The 17,993-nt window shown below is 28.7% G+C and overlaps 1 protein-coding gene across 3 annotated transcripts in view; it reads left to right on the plus strand.

Moving 5' to 3' along the window:
* The window catches only part of LOC129958053 (hepatocyte nuclear factor 6-like), a 183,364-nt gene that overhangs the window by 122,406 nt on the left and 42,965 nt on the right, over positions 1–17,993 (plus strand). The window contains exon 3 of one of the 3 annotated variants that reach the window (XM_056070212.1): positions 3,578–3,610. The exons of the other annotated variants lie outside the window; for them this stretch is intronic. Within the exon in view, the coding sequence (XP_055926187.1) occupies positions 3,578–3,610 (33 nt within the window). The remainder of the gene's footprint in view (positions 1–3,577; positions 3,611–17,993) is intronic. 3 annotated transcript variants of the gene reach the window in all.

A 17,993-nucleotide genomic window follows, 5' to 3' on the forward strand; every position in this document is an offset into this window, starting at 1 on the left:
ATATATAATTAAAATTGAAATAAAGAAAAATGCGAACTAAACAATTAAGAGCTGGATTTTAAATGCACTACTAATATTTTTTTTAATAATCAATGATCAAGTTACTTCCAGGAAATTTAACAACAATGTTGCTGTTTAAAGATCCGTCTTTATAACTTTTTAAAAAAATTATATGATTTATCCTCTTACTAATCCAAGAGGCAGAGTCTTGGTGATAAGGTTCCGGACCGGAGGAATTTGGATTCCACCGAAGAACTGGGCAGTGTAAACGAATCTGGTGCTTCTTAAATACGCCTTGGTCGGATCTTTTCGCTGGTATGACACGGAAATTGAAAAAGGGACGCCAATTTAAACGTCGTTCTCGCTGCCGTAAGGCTAAAGTCCAAACAAAACATAAATATAACTAGATTAAACTAGGGTAAAGGGACTTCGAAATTTAACCGTTACCTTTCCATATATCTCTATGTCATTAATATATTGATACTTTTATTAACATTTAGAAAATCCTCGAAATCTCTTTTCACGATTGAGCTTCGAGACTTTGTGCCTTAAAGCCTCTAAAATGCCAAACCAAGATTAGAATTCCAGGGCAGAAAACGTTTTCATAATATATAGGTATGTTAAACCAGTTGAAAGAAACCGGCAAATTCATTTTGGGGGGAGGGTTAATAATGTAAATATTGTTCTAGTCTAAAAAAGTTTTTTTCTTGTTGAATTTTTTCCCTCAAGGCAACAAACAAAGCTTCAGAAACTGAGTTATTAATATCTAAAGTTTTATTGCTTTTTATAGCATAAAATATGCTGGATTTTTCTACTCCTAAGGAGATCTTATTTTTTGTTAAAGATATATTTAGTTGGCCATTAATAATTTGACGTTGAAAGCTCGCTTCATGCCTTGGGGGTGATGAAAATTCTCATTTGACTTGCAAACTTAAATATATTCTTCATCAAACGAGTATTTCAGGCTATTAAATTCTTATCCATTCTTAAATTAAATATTATTGTTATTTTAAATGCAAACTAATAAATTATTTTTTGAACAATATCTAAAAATTTGAGTTGAAACTAACTGGAAGCAGAATAAATCATGTTGTACAAATAAATGTGATTTGAATTTAAAAGTTGGTGGGATAAAAGTGGATGAAAATTGCAGTTGAACTGTTTTATTTTCTTTACGATCTAATAAGATGACACCTTCTATTTTGGGAATATTTCCTTATTTTGATTCAAATGGAAATCCACTGAATACTTGACTTATCTATGCATTCGAAGTAATTTTAAGAAGATTGAATTATAATGGTTATGAATGGTTTATTTTTTGCTTATAAATATCAAAATTCGATAAATCGATGCACATATGGCATTCGGTTAAATACAGTTAAGCGCTAATAAGGGTTTCATCATAATTTCAATGAACGCATTGAATTAATAGAATACTAGAATCTTTTATAATTGACTAATTGAGGATAATTGTTAGAGATAGTAAAACTTATAGATTTTAACATATATAATACTATCTAAGTTACAAAAAAATGTGTTTATATAAAAAAGGATTGGCTATTAATCGTATTATCTTTATTCGCAAGATTTGGTATGTTTACCTATTCATGTTGCATTATATTTTGTACTTCAATTCGTTTGCATTTAATCGGGTGTCTTATCTTCATTTTTTTCCATTCATTTTCTTTTTCTAAAACATTTTTCAAAGTATTCAATACATAAACATTTTTATTATGTGTCCTATATACAATTTGAGAAAAAATTGAAATTAGTTTGAACATTTTCCTATAAAAAATACAACAAGCCTTTATGTGCGTATTCATTTAATATTACAGGAAATAAGGTGATTGAACGCTTAAATTTATCTCCGAATGAAATTCCATGAAATACTGAAAGATTCAAAACAATGGATGTCAAATGATTATCATTCAAGAGACTCGAAAATTTAATCTTTACTTATATTTTTAGTTCACATTTAATAATTTTCTTAAAGAACAAATACTTTCCTCCTTTGTATAAAAATTTAAGTGGAAGATAAAAGAGAACCATAATTCCCTCGAAAAAATTTTTTTGCTTCGAGTTCATGGGTTGAGATGGTATGGAAATTGGAGAATTGCTGGAAATAAACCATAATATATGTATCGCCAAATCTAACAAATTCAGTCAGAGTTGTTACGAACAACCAAGTATGTGCTTTTAGGAACTTTGTATCTGAAGTTGCTTAAAAGTTGGAAAATCAGTGTAAAGAAATGATTGTTGAAATAATTCATATTGCTATTAAAATTTGTAGATAAAAAATATCAGCCATACATTTAACATAGTTTTAACAAATTTGGAATGCAATTTATTTTTCCACCGGAGGGCATAGTTTGTAAACGAGGCGAAGCAAGGAGACGCGTCTGTTTATACCGAGACAACAAGGGAAAAGTGAGAGAATTTTTTTCCTTACTACTTTTACTAAGAGACTTTTATAGGAATTTCTTTGACTCGTGTTGATTCAAGAAAGGGAATCTTAGACATCTTTAGATATTATGTCGTGGGTGTTAAGGATTTTTATCCCTTCCCTTCTAACGTGAGAACTTAAAGCGTAAGCAGTTTTTTAGAGAGCATGTTAGAAATAATTAAATAAAAAGGTGGAATCTGGATCAGGAAATAAGAGAGCATTTTATAATAAAGTGACATGGATTAATTTAAGATAAAAATATGAAACTAATTAGGACTTAAACAAGATTAAAAGGTATCATTACATACACATATTGGATTAGCTTTAGTTTCTTTTACTGAGCATATCATGGAATTTCAACTTGGGTAATAAAAAATTAAAAGCATCTAGCAAATAAAAAACATTGAAGAAATGAAGAAACTTCTGTCTAAAATATTTTTCTGGCATCTCTTTTTTCATCGAAGCAAAAAATGTATCAGAGAAACTCTGTTTTACTTTCTTTCATCAGAACAATGAGAAAAAGCAACTTCTTTAGAAAACATTCATTTTCTTTGATATAAAAGAAATATCGATCCCCATATTTAATATTTGCGTCTCCAATTTTTTTATCTTTTATTTCTATTTTATTCATTTATTTTGGAAAATCTACTCTTTCTTTCAAATCTAAATTCAAAAGAAGATTTTTTTTTCAACTCTTAACAAATAGATTTAAAGTGATCTCATTCGAAGTTGAAGCAATTTATTAAAAATTTGATTAGATGTTTTTGCTAAGAACTGAAAGAAAGATATTTTTGATTAAAACAAAATTATTCCTGGCATACTTGAAAAGTTTTGTGTCTATCTCGTTTTGAGCTTAATAATAAAACCTCTAACTAACTTTTTTAATAAAATAAGTTTTAGATTATAAATTTTTTTAATAACTTCTCAATATTCTAAATATATTTCATAAAAATATATCATGTAAGAAAAATTTTCAATTAGAAAAATATAAATTTAAGAAAATACAAAAAATTGTTTCTAGCATAGTGCATGATCCATAGCGTCGTGTTTTGTGGTTTTAAAGGATTTTTTATGAAATTGTATTATAGTCAATGTATTCGTATATATCTCCCTAAAAAGATTTTTGTTCAACAGATATGTACCTTCTGAATGAAGACATCCAAGCAGGTCAGATTTTTTTTTACTTATCCTGATGTACAAAATTACGTCTACAATTAAAGTTCATCTATTCTAATTTAACGACAGTGAGACTGCTGTTCAATTCTCATTAAATTGTCTGTGAGAAATGGCATTATTACACCGTTCAGATAATCCTGTGAATGGAAACTTGTAGGATTTAAGCTTCTAATTGCCATTAAATTAAAATCGTTTTCATTATTTCTGTTATAATCTAACGAAAAAGTATTTTCATAGACAAGTACTTTATAGCAGAAAACAGCTGTCAAAGGTATCTTTCAAGTGAATATAAGTTTTAAATGCCTAACATTTATTAAACCATGTTTTTATATTTTGCCTATCCAAAATTTACTCGACTCGCTTAAATACTGAGTTCAAAATTCTTGACGGACTTTTAATTCTTTTTGGCTGACAGAGAAGCAGTTTCTTTACACGGTAGCGTGTCAAAGTGGTCAACGCTGTCTGTTGCAGAATCTATCCTGAAATCTTAGCATGTGACATGACCTACTATCCTGAAATTTTAGTATGTGACATGACCTACTATCCTGAAATTTTAGCATGTGACATGACCTGATATCGTGAAATCTTAGCATGTGACATGAGCTGCTATTATGAAATTTTAGCATGTGACATTATGCTGATTCATCAAACGTCAATTTATAAGACAAATATATTTGTAATTTTTCAACTACTTCATTTTTCTTTGAGTTTTCTATCCAAAATCTCTCGAATAGATGAACTTTAACCGTGGACAACTCCTACGATTCAGGATATAGAAATTATTAGCTTAGTCTTAATCTGTATATCTAAGAATCCTTTTAGTAAGTTTTATAGACTTTTGCGAGATTACAGAGAAATTATCAAAAAAGCAAAATATGATGCTTTGAAAGTGTGTAAAAGTGAAATAGTCATTTAAAATGCATATCATAAAAAATTTTAAGATAATTTACGAATGCTAAAGGGATTGAAATAGCAGAATTATTTATTCAACAATTTTTGAAATGGAAATATTCCAGTAACTCCCTTATACATTATCATCTCGATTGTGAAATTGAGAATATCAATATGTATCTTTATTTTTATGTTACATTCAGTGGATGGACTGAAATAAACAATTAAGATTCAAATGAATGGTATATCTCTTTTTTTTTTTTCTTAAGCTTTTTGTACAATGCAGCAAACATTTGAAAATTTTTATTTTATCACGAGTATGAAAATGAAATGAAATATTAATTTAGAATAAAAAATAATAAATTTATTTTAATTTTTAATGGCGCAACATGTTAACATAAAGCTATTACAAAGAAGTATAATTTGTCAATACTATCAGGCAGTTTATACTCAGATATGAGCACTATGGAATATTTTAAATACAATTATCAATTCTCATTTAATTTGAGATTATAAGCCTGGCATTGTTTTCATTAAAAAGGCTTTGGTTATTGGAAAAAATTTTTGAAGAAAATAAAAATACTTGCTTTAGGAAAATTAAATAGTCTTGATAATCTTCGTTTCTGTGTCCTGTTAGTAATTTTCATTATTCTGTATCTAAATTGTAAGATTAGTATAGTATAGTATAGTTAATTATTGCATATACTGTGCAATATTGTGATATCTAAAAAGGGAAATTACATCGAGGTATTTCATGCTATGACTTAATCTATTATTAAAGTAAAATAAAGCGAATCATATGCGGATAAATAACTTTTGCATCCCATGCTTCAGTTTATGATTCACCTAAAGTAAATCAGACTGCAATGGAAAGTATTAAAAAAAATATAAAGCTTTATTTGTTTCAGGCTCTTGTCATATATATGTTTAAAGTCCCATTTTGTTCCCATTTCTATAAGTTTACATTCTAATAAGACATTTGTATGCCTAATTATTTAAATAGCTTATCAAACCACAATGAAAATGGATAGGTTTTGTTACTTCCATTAACTTTACGACAAAAGACGGGTCCATATAGCAAAGCCGTGATTAGGAAATAACAGTAACCATCTGTTTAACTGCTTTCTCAACATACCGATTTATGCATTTCAACTTTTTATTTCTTTTGGTGAAAAAAAAATAAAGAATAAACATTTGAATGATAGGAGATATATGATTTTACTTTTAACCAAGGGGAATAAATACTTATTAAAAAAATTTAGACTGTTTAACTACCGAATATCCTTTCAAAATATTTTCAATAGTTCAGTTGTTGTCTTGCGAGATAAATACAAAAAAATATTTCTTTTAACTTTAACCTTTTGCACTCGGAAAAGTAATTCGATGCATAATTATTCAACTAATACAAGGACTTCTTTATTGATTCGAAAAATAAATATATATAATTTTTTTAAGTTGAATTCTCCCATTTAATTAATTTGCATCTTCGTATTACTCTGCAGGTATTTTTAACAATCAAAATTAAATAAATAAAACGTCAAAATGTTGTACCGTTTTGAATGGTGAGTGAGAGTCACCATGGAGTGCAAAGGGTTAAAATAAAATGAACGTTTATTAAGTGTTGTAGTATCTTAATTAGTCACAGATGTTTTTAGTAGGTTGTTTTAAGAAAACTTCAATTTCTTGTTGGCAATATTAAATTCAATTTACACATTTTTATTATCTTAAAAGTTGATTTATTAATAGATTTAAATTTTTTAATATGGTTTAAACAAGGTTAAACCTATTGATATATCAAATATTCAATCATCAAGTCTTAATGAAGAATTTGCTACTTCTAAACATATCTAATAATCTTTTTATTCATAAGAAAGGTATTCTTATTTGAAACTTTACGCATAAAATAAATGAAGGAATTTTTATTTCTTATCATACCAAATAATGGTTCATGCATCCTATACCTAATTAGAAAAAGTCCAACAAACTATTAACCTTTTGCACTCGGAAAAGAATTCGACTCAAAATTATTCAGCTAACACGAGGAATTGTTTATTGCTATCGGAAAAAAAATATTTATTATAGTTTTAAGTTGAATTTTACCAAAAAAATAATCTACATCTTCTTACCATTCTTTAGGTATTTTTTATTAAATTATTAAATAAATAAATAAATAATAATTAAATTAAAAAATAAATAAATAAAACGTCAAAAGGATGCGCCGTCTTGATTGGTGAGTGAGAGGCACCATCCGAATACAAAGGGTTAAGGTTTTTTTTTTTTTTTTTTTTTTTTTTTTTAATGTTACGTATTTTTTACATTTATGGAATTCTTTTTATCATTCATTCAACTACAAGACGCTTTTCCATAAAAGTAATTTGTTTGTTTCTTTAGAATATTTTCACAAAATATTCTATTGAACATTTTGCTCTTAATTGAATCATTTCAACATTGGATGGGATTTCTGAGCTCAATGAAGACTTCTCCTTCCCTGCAGGTGGCATCCCAGGAGAACGTTTAAAAATGTTTTGTATTCATGACTTTTGATCCTTAATTTTTGTTTTTTCTCCTATTTTTACATATTTAATAGATATTTTTCTTTTCTGATTTTAAATAAAATTATTTCAGTCCTTTGAATCTAGAAAGAAAATATCCCTACGTAATACTGACTTAAACGTGTTATGGAAATTTTTTTTTATAAACACATTAGCTGATACCTGGGGCTTTGCTGCCGCAGAAGAAATAATTATGGAAATATTGTTTGAAATTTGAAATAACTATCTTGTTTAATTGGTAATGATAGAAAGAATGATATTTATTTTCTTGTCGACAATCAATACATTCTTGAAATTTAATGAAATATAAAAAAGAAGTATAAGTCAAGTCAACCTTCTAACTCTCCGACCCGCCCTAAGGCACACGGATTTAAACCATAGAACTGAATGACCGGACCGCCGCAACAGCAATTGGCGGGAACTGTGGTTGAGTCCTAAGGGCCGTCACCGGCCACGGTACAACCCTCCCCGAAGGAAGTACGTCCCGTCATCGATAGGGGGAGTCAGATCCCCCACCTATTAGTGTACCCTCCAGGGTGGCGAGATCCAACCACCATGCCGGAAGCATCTCATCCTCATTTCGAGGTGCCCCCCCCGAGGGTAAAAAAAAGTATAAATAATAATATAATAAAAAAAAATAATATAATAAATAAAATAATAATATAATAAATAAAATAATAATATAATAAATAAAATAATATAATAAAAAGTATAAATAATATAATAATATAATAAAAAAGAAGTATAAATAATATTTATTCTATTTATTTATTTTTTTACTTTATTATTCAAGTGCTTTAGAATAGACAATACTTTTTGATTTTCCGTCTTCAGCAAAAACAAATGTCTTGTGGAAAACATGGATTTTCTAGGTTAGTTCCCACACCTGAAGTGATTGACCATCCGCCTGATGGTCATCGAGAAGAAAACGAAAAAAGAATTAGCGCTTGCACTAAAGTTTTCGATTTTTTTTCACTCACATAGATTGACATCGTTGATGATAATTTTATTTTGTTTCATATATGTGCGATTCATTCCGAATGACATGTTCCGTTTGCCGTTTACTGTTTCTCTTTTCTTGATTGTCAATCTTAAAATAATGTTGAATTATAGAAACGTATGGAACGATTTGTTTTAAATTTTGTTGTGTTCAAAATAACTGTTAATAACTGTACTATGCCTATAACTTTCGCGCAAATGCAAGCAATAAGTTGGTAAACTTTTATCGCCATCCGATGAACGGTACAGCAGCGCATACAATACGAACAAAAAAATTCATTTTTATGTATTAGATTATTCTTATTTATCTTATAGTTCCTTCAAGTTAGAAAAATTATTCAGTTTTCAAAGTGTAAGATAATTCTTTAAAAATCTAAACTAAGCTGATTGTTTTCGTAGTTAAATCTTATTCCAGTATATACAGAAGTCACTACAGATTAAAGCACTCAACTCAGAACTTATTAAAAAGAGTTTGCATAAAATAACAATTCAACAAACTTTTCAGAATTGTTTTCTTTAGTAGCTGACAGTGTATGGTTTACAATTCTTTCATCTATTTGTGAGAGTGGTAAAAATTGTTCTGACTAAACTACCGTAACTTACAAATAGCTTTTTATTCGACTCCGTGGATAATAATTTAACTTTGATCTTTCCTAAATTCAAATCAAACTGATTAGAGTTTTAACCATACTATCCTACCCATAATTTATTGTTTTATGATATGAAGAGATATAGCAAAACATTCCTATATCTGTACGTTTTTAAAAGAATATATATTATATTAGAATTATTAAAAAGGAAAAAATTCTGAATTAGCTTCATTTAACTTAATTGTACTAACACTATTTTTGGGGGGATTTTTTCCTTTATTAGCATAAATATATAATAAATCTGAGGTATTTTAAAGGAAAAAATTGGCAATACCATTTTAGTCTTTTACCCTTTATAGAGCATAATTCCGGAGCATTGACAAATCAAACTTTTTTAGATTTATATCATGATAAACTGACGATATAAATAATAAAACATGAAAAGTTCTTGATTTGCCTTTTAATTTATGAAATAAGGGGTGGTAAATATACGTTCAGGGAAAACTGAAAATGGTAAGCATATTTACCCCTGAGCGTTAAGGGTAAAAATATCATCGAAAGTTCATTGGTAAAAATACTTAGCACTTTATTGTAGGTAATTTCAAACAACTTTATATAATTTTTTTAGTTAGAAATTGTGGAACTCAGATTCAGTAATATCTTATATTAAAGTTTGAAGCTCATTTTACATTTATTAGGCTTACTGGAAGGATTGCGACTATATCGTATGAAAATAAAACTGTTGCAATCTGATGCAATTTTATTAATAACATCTTAGCCATATTTGTCTTTAAGAAATAAACTAAAATGTCGTAAACAAGAGTAGTATTCAAATAATCAATACATCAAAATTGAAGTCAAAATATGCATAAAGTCTTTAACAGGAAGATTCCTAATTTTAGAAATTCCAACTGCATCAACAGTTTTTTCTCCTTTTTAAAAAGGAATGTTGAATTTAAATTAAATAAACTCAATAACAAATAATTATAATTAAATATAAGAATATCTTAGACGTAAGAAACACAACATACTGGTATTTCCTGTCTGAAAATTTTTCAGGAATTAAAATTTAATGACAAACGCTGGAACTTAATGTCACTACGTAAATCTTAACATCGTGAACGGGCAGTGGTAAGCATATTTACCACTTTTGAATTTAAACGATACTTAATAATAGACTTTATGTATTTTGAGCTATAAATGTAATTCAATCAAATCCTAAGCATCTGATTATCCTATTTATCATTTTAAAATTCTTTTTTGTGCCATCATAAAAAATCTTTTGCAGGTAGTAAGAATATATACCAGAGAACTATATAGAGTTAAACCTTTTACCAGGCATCTGCAGGAGACTACCCTTGCTATGAAGCTACAAATTGCATAGTAGCTTCCAGCATAGATGAACAGAAGCTTTTGTAAGGAACCTGAAGGTAGCAATTATTGCCTCCACCGAAGCTGGGTAGTGTCCTGTAACCATAGGTTATAGTTTCCAAAGCATGATTACCTATGCTTTGGAAGACCTAATGAGAATCTTGTGACATCTAGTAGAATAATGTAGTATATTTATATGGAGTATTTATTCTGTTCCAATGTGATCAGAAGCATGTGTATGGTTTATTGTAAACAAAATTCTAAGGTTTGTGAATTGGCTAAATATTTGAATACTTCGGGAATATTCGTGAATAAATGCAAGAGAGGGCATGTAATCACAATGCCTTTATTCACAATTCATAGCAGATTGTCCATGCTTTGGATGGACTGATGAGGATCCTGTGACATTTAGTAGAATAATGCAGTGTAGTGTATTCGGTTCTAAAGTGATAAGATGCATGTATTATATAAACAAGCATCTTATAGCAAATGTATATTGTTATAAGCAAAATTCTGAGATTTTCAAAAAGGGTAAATATTATAAATGTTTAGGAAGATTTGTCAATAAATGCAAGATTGTGCCCCACTTTCTTCCGTAACAAATTTCACAAAATATTCGCTACAGTAGACCTATTTGTGAAGAAATGGACAGTCTTTCTTATTCGGAAATATCTCAAATGTTCGTTTTAGAGCATAAGAATTTTATCTTTAAAGATAAATTCAATGCAACATAAGTGTATGCTCGTATTGATACCCGTTTTGACGCTCCGTAAACATGAGTCCGATATAAAGATACATATTTGAAACATTCACATTAATTTTGTCTCATTTTTTATGATCGACCAATGCTTCCATGAAATATTTCAAGATAGAAAAACTCTATTCTGAAAATATTCGAAAATGTGTCGAAAAAAGCGAAAACTACGGGCTTTTGGTAATGTACTCGCAAGATGTGGAAAATGGTACATATTATCGAAATTCTTAAAATGTTAGGCTCATTTTTATAATTTACAGAATCTAGCATTATTTACACCTCATTTGCCGTGAAAATATAATTAATTGGTTCTTAGATCTTACTGATACTTCCAGTGGTTTCTTTTTTTAAGTACATCATTTCAATTTAGTTAATAATTTACTTAATCAATAACATCACCTAAATTCATTCTACAGTTGAGTTTCGCAATGAGCTCAATTACACAATGTAATTATTCATTACATAATTAAAACTACCTTATTTAAATTCATTTAATAATGTACCCAATCAATCAACTCGTTTAAATTCATTCTACAGTTGAGTTTCGCAATGAGCTCAATTACACAATGTAATTATTCATTACATAATTAAAACTACCTTATTTAAATTCATTTAATAATTTACCCAATCAATCAACTCGTTTAAATTCATTCAACAATTGAGTTTTGCTTGAGTTGAGCTTTCAATACCTATAATACAAATAGATAGTTGGTCCTAAAGGGTTCAATTTAACGATTGAGACAAATAAAATTTAACGTTAGTATAGGGAGCAGATTCTGATATATAATTATTCAATGTAGTTTTAACCTGTAAAAGAATAAAAAGAAAATCTAAAGCATTTCCACCATATTGCCCTCGAATCAAAATAGTATGCTTCATTCATTTCAGTGTATTGAATTAACATACAATCAGATAGAATACTACCCTATTGCCTGCACTGCTGAATTTGACTAGGCACAAGTTAGAGGGTGCCCTTTGTAACAACAACAGAAATTATTCTAAAATGACTTTAGAAAGTGTTCTTTTTACAATCTGGTTGATTCAGCTGCCTATATCTAATCGTTCTATTTAGTTACCAAGCAAATCACACTCGTTTTTAACAACGCAATAGACTACAACGGGTTTTTTTTTTATGTTTAGCTATCCCGGTTTTCTATCTGGGAATGATAAATTCAGGTATAGCTAATGTCGATTAGCTATATGTAATTGCAGCTAATCATTTTCTATCTATACGTGAATGTCCGAATCGAATAAAAGCCATATGAGTAAATGATAAGATTTTTTTGTGCCATCGAAATATTATTCCCTTTTGCGTATAGAATTTCTAGATTAACAGCTTTATCCATGTTATACTTTTGCAAATGCTAATTATTCAAATATTGAGTTTGAACCGATGAAATATCTGATCTAAGATTACTTAGAATATTTATAAATTCATCGGTCTCTACTATTACAAAGTCCCTTTTCATTAAATATGTCATAATCACTTTCTATCTAAAGGGAGAGAAAGTCTAGTAATTAAATCAACAGAATTTTTATTGTTGTTTCCAAGAAAGAAGGAGATAACACTTTCTTATTCAATAATGAGATATAAAATTCATTTCAGAATATTTTTTACAGCAATTGAAACATTTTAGTGTCTCATACTTAGAATGTCACCATAAGTTAGAGTCATATTCTAGTGACATAGTGTGATTATATAAAAATCAGATACGTTGTCTGAAAATCATGACGGTACTGAAAAGTTATGCGAAAATTCTGATTTTTTTTTAATATAGTTACGTAAAAGAAATCGTATATGTCCAAAATGGAAAAAGGCGACAGCTAATAGTAGTGACTAGTTTACTGGCAATTCCATAACGATATGAATGGAAGAATATAAGGGAAAAAATGAGTTATCATTTTGAATCAGTTGCTGTGGTATAACGTTATCGGATTTTTCTATTAAGTTACATTGAGTCTATAGCCTGACTCTAAATATTTTCAAATTGAAATAACATACTATAATAAGGAATGAAATATAATTATATCAAACTATTTTACAGGGCATTGCAAATATGATCAAACTGATGCCACAAATTAGCAAAAGCGACTTTCACATAAGTATATCTTTTACAGCTTTAATACGATGTTCACAGTGTTTTAATGGAGATATCAATTACCCAATTACCCCAGTAGAAAAGTTTATCATACATTCATTGCAAAACTAGGCCAATACGACTTCTACATCCACATATAGGCCCGTGCATCCACTGAGTATAGAAATTTTAATGAAAAAGTGAAGGAAAATAAAGCCACTATGAATTATCGTCGGCCGTTTCCTATGATTCTCACCCTTATTATTTATCATGACACATTGTTGCTGTAAATCTGTAGAAGGCTAATTAATTGCAACCTCATTTTATTCTTTTAACAAGAGACAGGCGAGATCTTGGTTTGTGATCGAGTGTAAGATTCCACTGAATAAATAACTCGAAACAAATACAATTGCTTGTGCTAGAAGCAATTGTATTTGCTATCAGGAGCCGACCTTTCTGAAATCGATGCAATATGACGCTTGACAAAGACTAATGCTTGCTGCAGTCAGGCACGGCTTACACTGACAACAAAATGATTAGAGAAATTGCGAGCCATTGGGCCGTCAATAATATAAATGATAAAGGTTCCTTTGGTTAATGTCTTCCCCCTCTCAGTAAAGAAAGAATTGATTAGATCAGATGCGAAGTCACAAGATTTATACAGATTGGGAATCTCAAAGTATTCTAGATCGGAATTTGACAAATTAGCAAGAAGTTTTGAATAATCATTTAAGCAGAGAATAAAGAATCGGTGAATAGATCAATGGAAACATTCTTTGCGGGCATTCTATAGAATGCTTTTTACCAAAAGTTTGTCATTGCACACGTTAAAGCAGGATTATTATAATTATATATTCATAGAACATTTCAAATTTAAAAAGTTATGTGTTTTCTTTTATTTTCTTTTCCATAATATTACGAAAATTGAAGACTGTATAAAAATTAAAAATCTAAAATCTTGCTCGACAAGCAATGAGTATTTAATTTCAAAATGCATATTTAGAATGTTCAAAAGTTTTTTTTTTTTTTTTTTTTTGAGAGAGAGAGAAAATAAAGCATCAAATTTGAAGTTTAGATTCTTTTTGTAATAAAAGTAAAAGAAAAATAGATAAGACTATTTTTGCCAAAGAAATATATCGAAATCAGTATAGCAAGAAATGACTTATAGTTCAAATACATAGCCAGTTTGACTTTTCCATACACAGGAGAACCGGTTTTTATGCGGTAGATAGAGACCGCATAAAAGAAACCGCACAAAATATATTCGGAAATTTCATAAATGCTTACATATAATAAACAATTTTGTACGACATACCGCAGAAATTTTTTTTATGCGGCGTACAGGGACCGCATAAAAAAAATGTCGCGCTTAGAAAATACGTCAGTTATTTACGAAATACATGAGAATACATCCAATAAAACATTTAATTTCTCATTGTATACATGGAGAAGTTTTCAAAATACACATTACTTAATTCACTGCTACTCGTCGTATCCAAAATGGAGATGGACTGCTAGTCTATTTAATATTATTTTTGTTTGTAATGGAATTGTCTTACTTTTCACGTTTTCTTGGCTACAATTATTCATTTTAAGAGAGTACCTATGTCTAAAAATAAAATAAAAATCGTAAAAACTATATACAAATGGAAGCAAAAGTAATTCATTTATTTAATCTCCTTATAAAATAAATCCTTAACCACGTGAATCGTGGATAAAACTCGGAATACGAAGCGTATGCTGTTAGCGCGTAGAGCGAAAATAATTGAATGTGCATTGTCGAGAGACTGTTTAAAATAAATGATCAGAACTTCTTGAAATGTACATGTATATATGTACACTGATAGAAAATAGCACAAAGATGGCAACACCGTTGAAATTCATATATCGCATAAAAAAATCGCACAAAAATAAAATCGCATAAAAAAAAGGACCGCACAAAAAAAGCTTTTACTGTACCAGATAACACCGAGGGTCGAAAGCAACAGGGAAATATTAAAATAATGTCAAAAACGAAATCCTATCTTCCTTTCATTATATCCCGGATCAACTCTTATCGACTAATAATCATGTAATGTATTTACAAAATGATCATTTTGATTCCTTTTTGTATAGGTCATTTTATTCATTAAAGATATCTCCTTTAACCTGTAGGTCAGTGTTTAGTTCATATCATGATTTGAGTTCCCACATAATGCAATATTTCATTCGAAAAAATTATTTTATTCAATTTTACTGGTTTGTTAATGTAATTTGAATTGAAATATCGATTCATTTATCATTCTTTGAGTATTATCGATACTCCGAAGGTTCAAAAATTTTTCAGTGAGAAATAATGTGAAAGTTGCCTATCTACGAAGTTTTTTTTTTTTTCAAATTATTTTTATCTCTAATAATTAAGGATGGAAATAATTCCAACGTACGCAGCCAGGTGCTCGGTTCCACGCGATTACTGTTACATTTGATTAGCATCCACGTGCAACCAACGGTTGTAAACACGACAAGACCGTTACACACGCATGCATCACACATTCTCACTCCATTACACGTGGGAATATTTCGTGCAAAAAATATTGGGTAATAAATGCTGTTTACTCATTGTGAATATCATACTACTTTTATTGTGAAAAGTATTGATTGGGCTGTTGCAAAGCATAGAAATACACAAGAAAAAAATCCTTTCAAATATCTAATACGCAACAAAGTATAGAAGTCAGCTACATTGTTTACTTTATGAAAGTGTGTTATTTCTTTTCAATTCGGAAACTGTGCGTAATTCACAGTAATATTTTAATATTATGTCTCATTGCACAACGGAAGGTAAGGCTTAAAAAACAGTTATTTTCGATTAAGAACAAAAAAATATTTTCATTTTTTATGTCTTTTAAGTGTTGCAATGAATTTTTTTATTTTTCAGTCATTACAAACAAGCCATAAAGTGTTAAATAATCGTTTTCTAATAAAAGAGTTTGCTCTACTACGGTACGATTGAATGATCGTTTGGTTTAATGTCAAAAACAATAATTGAAAAATTAGAATGATTTTATTATCTTATATGATTTTCTGTCAAGGCTTTTAGTTGGTAAGGTTTAAAGGAAACATTTTACTCGATTTTATGAAAATAACTGAAAGTAAAATATTCTAAATGCATTAGTACATATTTTAAACGAAATATTGTGATGATGCTTATTTATTCAAAGAAAGTATCAAATACTTTCGCACTTTTAAAAAATCGATTAAGTCTAAATTAAAAGTTTTACTATGATTAACTTAAAAGAATTGAGAGATTCTTATTTATTTATATTTTTCGCTTTGATATATTGCGCTTTATACATGGCATGATGTTTTCAAAGAAATATTTCTATGGAATTTTAACTAATTGATTTTTGGCCATAGTTTTTTTAACCTTTTAATGTTTCTTGTCCAGGAAAAAAAAGAAATCTAAATAGGGTATCTTTAGAAAAAGAGTTGATTGAAAGTTCTGTCTGAAACGAAAAAAGAACTTTTTAAATAAGAATAGAAAAATTTTAAATTAAAGAAAACTGAAAACGTCTTTCTTCTACCTTGAGCTGTTGACTTTATTTTAAACTAGCCGCCTTTGGCGACCAGCCGGTTCGCCAGTCTTAATGTTCGTTTAAATATTAACAATTAAATATTTTACGCAATTCCTACTTTAATAGATTCTTCATCATAATATTTTAAAACTTCAAATTTTGATAGTCATATAATTTACTCATAATATTATAAAGGCCTTCAGTCATAACGTAATATGTATCTCTCTAATTTTCTATTAGCTCTCGTAGAATTTATGCTTTAAATTAAAAAGGAAAGAATTAATCTGCAATTAATATAATATTATTTTTTACTGAAATAAAGCATTTTTTTATAATATGATTACTGAAAACAGAGTCACTGAGCGTTTAAACTTTATGGGCACAAAAGAATATCTACCTTAATTTCTGTAATATCTCAAGAATTTGAAGTAACTCTCTTTGAGTAAATAGAAGTAACTCTCTATTTGCTCAGATTCATCATGAACAGATCGATTAATTAGCAATGTTTAATTTTAAATGCATCAAACACTAAGAAAATAAAATGAATCGTTTAAAATAATCGGTCGAAAACAGGTTTAAAAAAACTACTTAAAAAACGATACACTTAAAACTATAAGAATATACAAAAAATATATAACTAACATAAATACAATTTAATTACAAAAGCAGGCAACTAACCTAAAAATAATTTAAATAAAGAATTATCCGTTGATAATATTGTCAACAATCAGAACACAATGCGCATGCGTGAATTTTCAACGCCAGTTACGGTAACGCAAATGCGTGAATATTTCTACGCCAGTTGGTGTAACGCTATGCAGATTAGAAATTTTTAATTTCCTTTATTCTGTGTTATTTTAATTCAAAAGTACTTCAGAAGGAATCTGAAAGATCGATTCATTAACAATGTTTAATTTTAAATGTGTCAAACATTAAGAAAATAAACAGAATCGTTTGAAATAATCGGTGAAAAATGTTAACCCTAGCCTCATTACTGTTGGGAAAAAAAATAAAGCCTTACTCATTTGGCGTTGGGGAAAATGAAAAGATTTTTTGGCGGGAAAGTTAGTTTTTAATTAATAATTAAAATTATAATTAAAAATTCAAAAAAGGGACCCCAGGTGTACATTCCCGACCTCTAAGGTATAAATGTACCAAATTTGGTAGCTGTAGGTCAAATGGTCTTTTCTGTAGATCGCCAACACACACACACACATTGAGCTTTATATAAGTATAGATTGCATTTCGTTTCAACATGGATATTTGGAAAGGGATAATGCAAAAACTGAAGTGTAATAGTTACTTCGTTGGTATCAATTACGTGGCTTGCAAATTTCTCTTCCTTTTTTTTTTTTTTTTTTTTTTTTTTTGTAATAATAATAATAGGAAGTTTATAAATTCTGTAAAATAATTTTGGATAGTTTCATTAATCAAAAAATATTAAATACTTATTTCCATATGCATTATATAAGATTAATAACAGCCAATCAGAGAAAAAAGAACAGAAATTATACCTTTTGCATCTAAGATTCTTATTAATACTTTTACTCAGTAGCATACATTAAGTGTCCACAAATAAATTTAA

Source organism: Argiope bruennichi, chromosome X1 (genome assembly GCF_947563725.1).
Source record: "Argiope bruennichi chromosome X1, qqArgBrue1.1, whole genome shotgun sequence".
In the NCBI taxonomy this organism is placed as follows: Eukaryota; Metazoa; Arthropoda; class Arachnida; order Araneae; family Araneidae; genus Argiope; species Argiope bruennichi.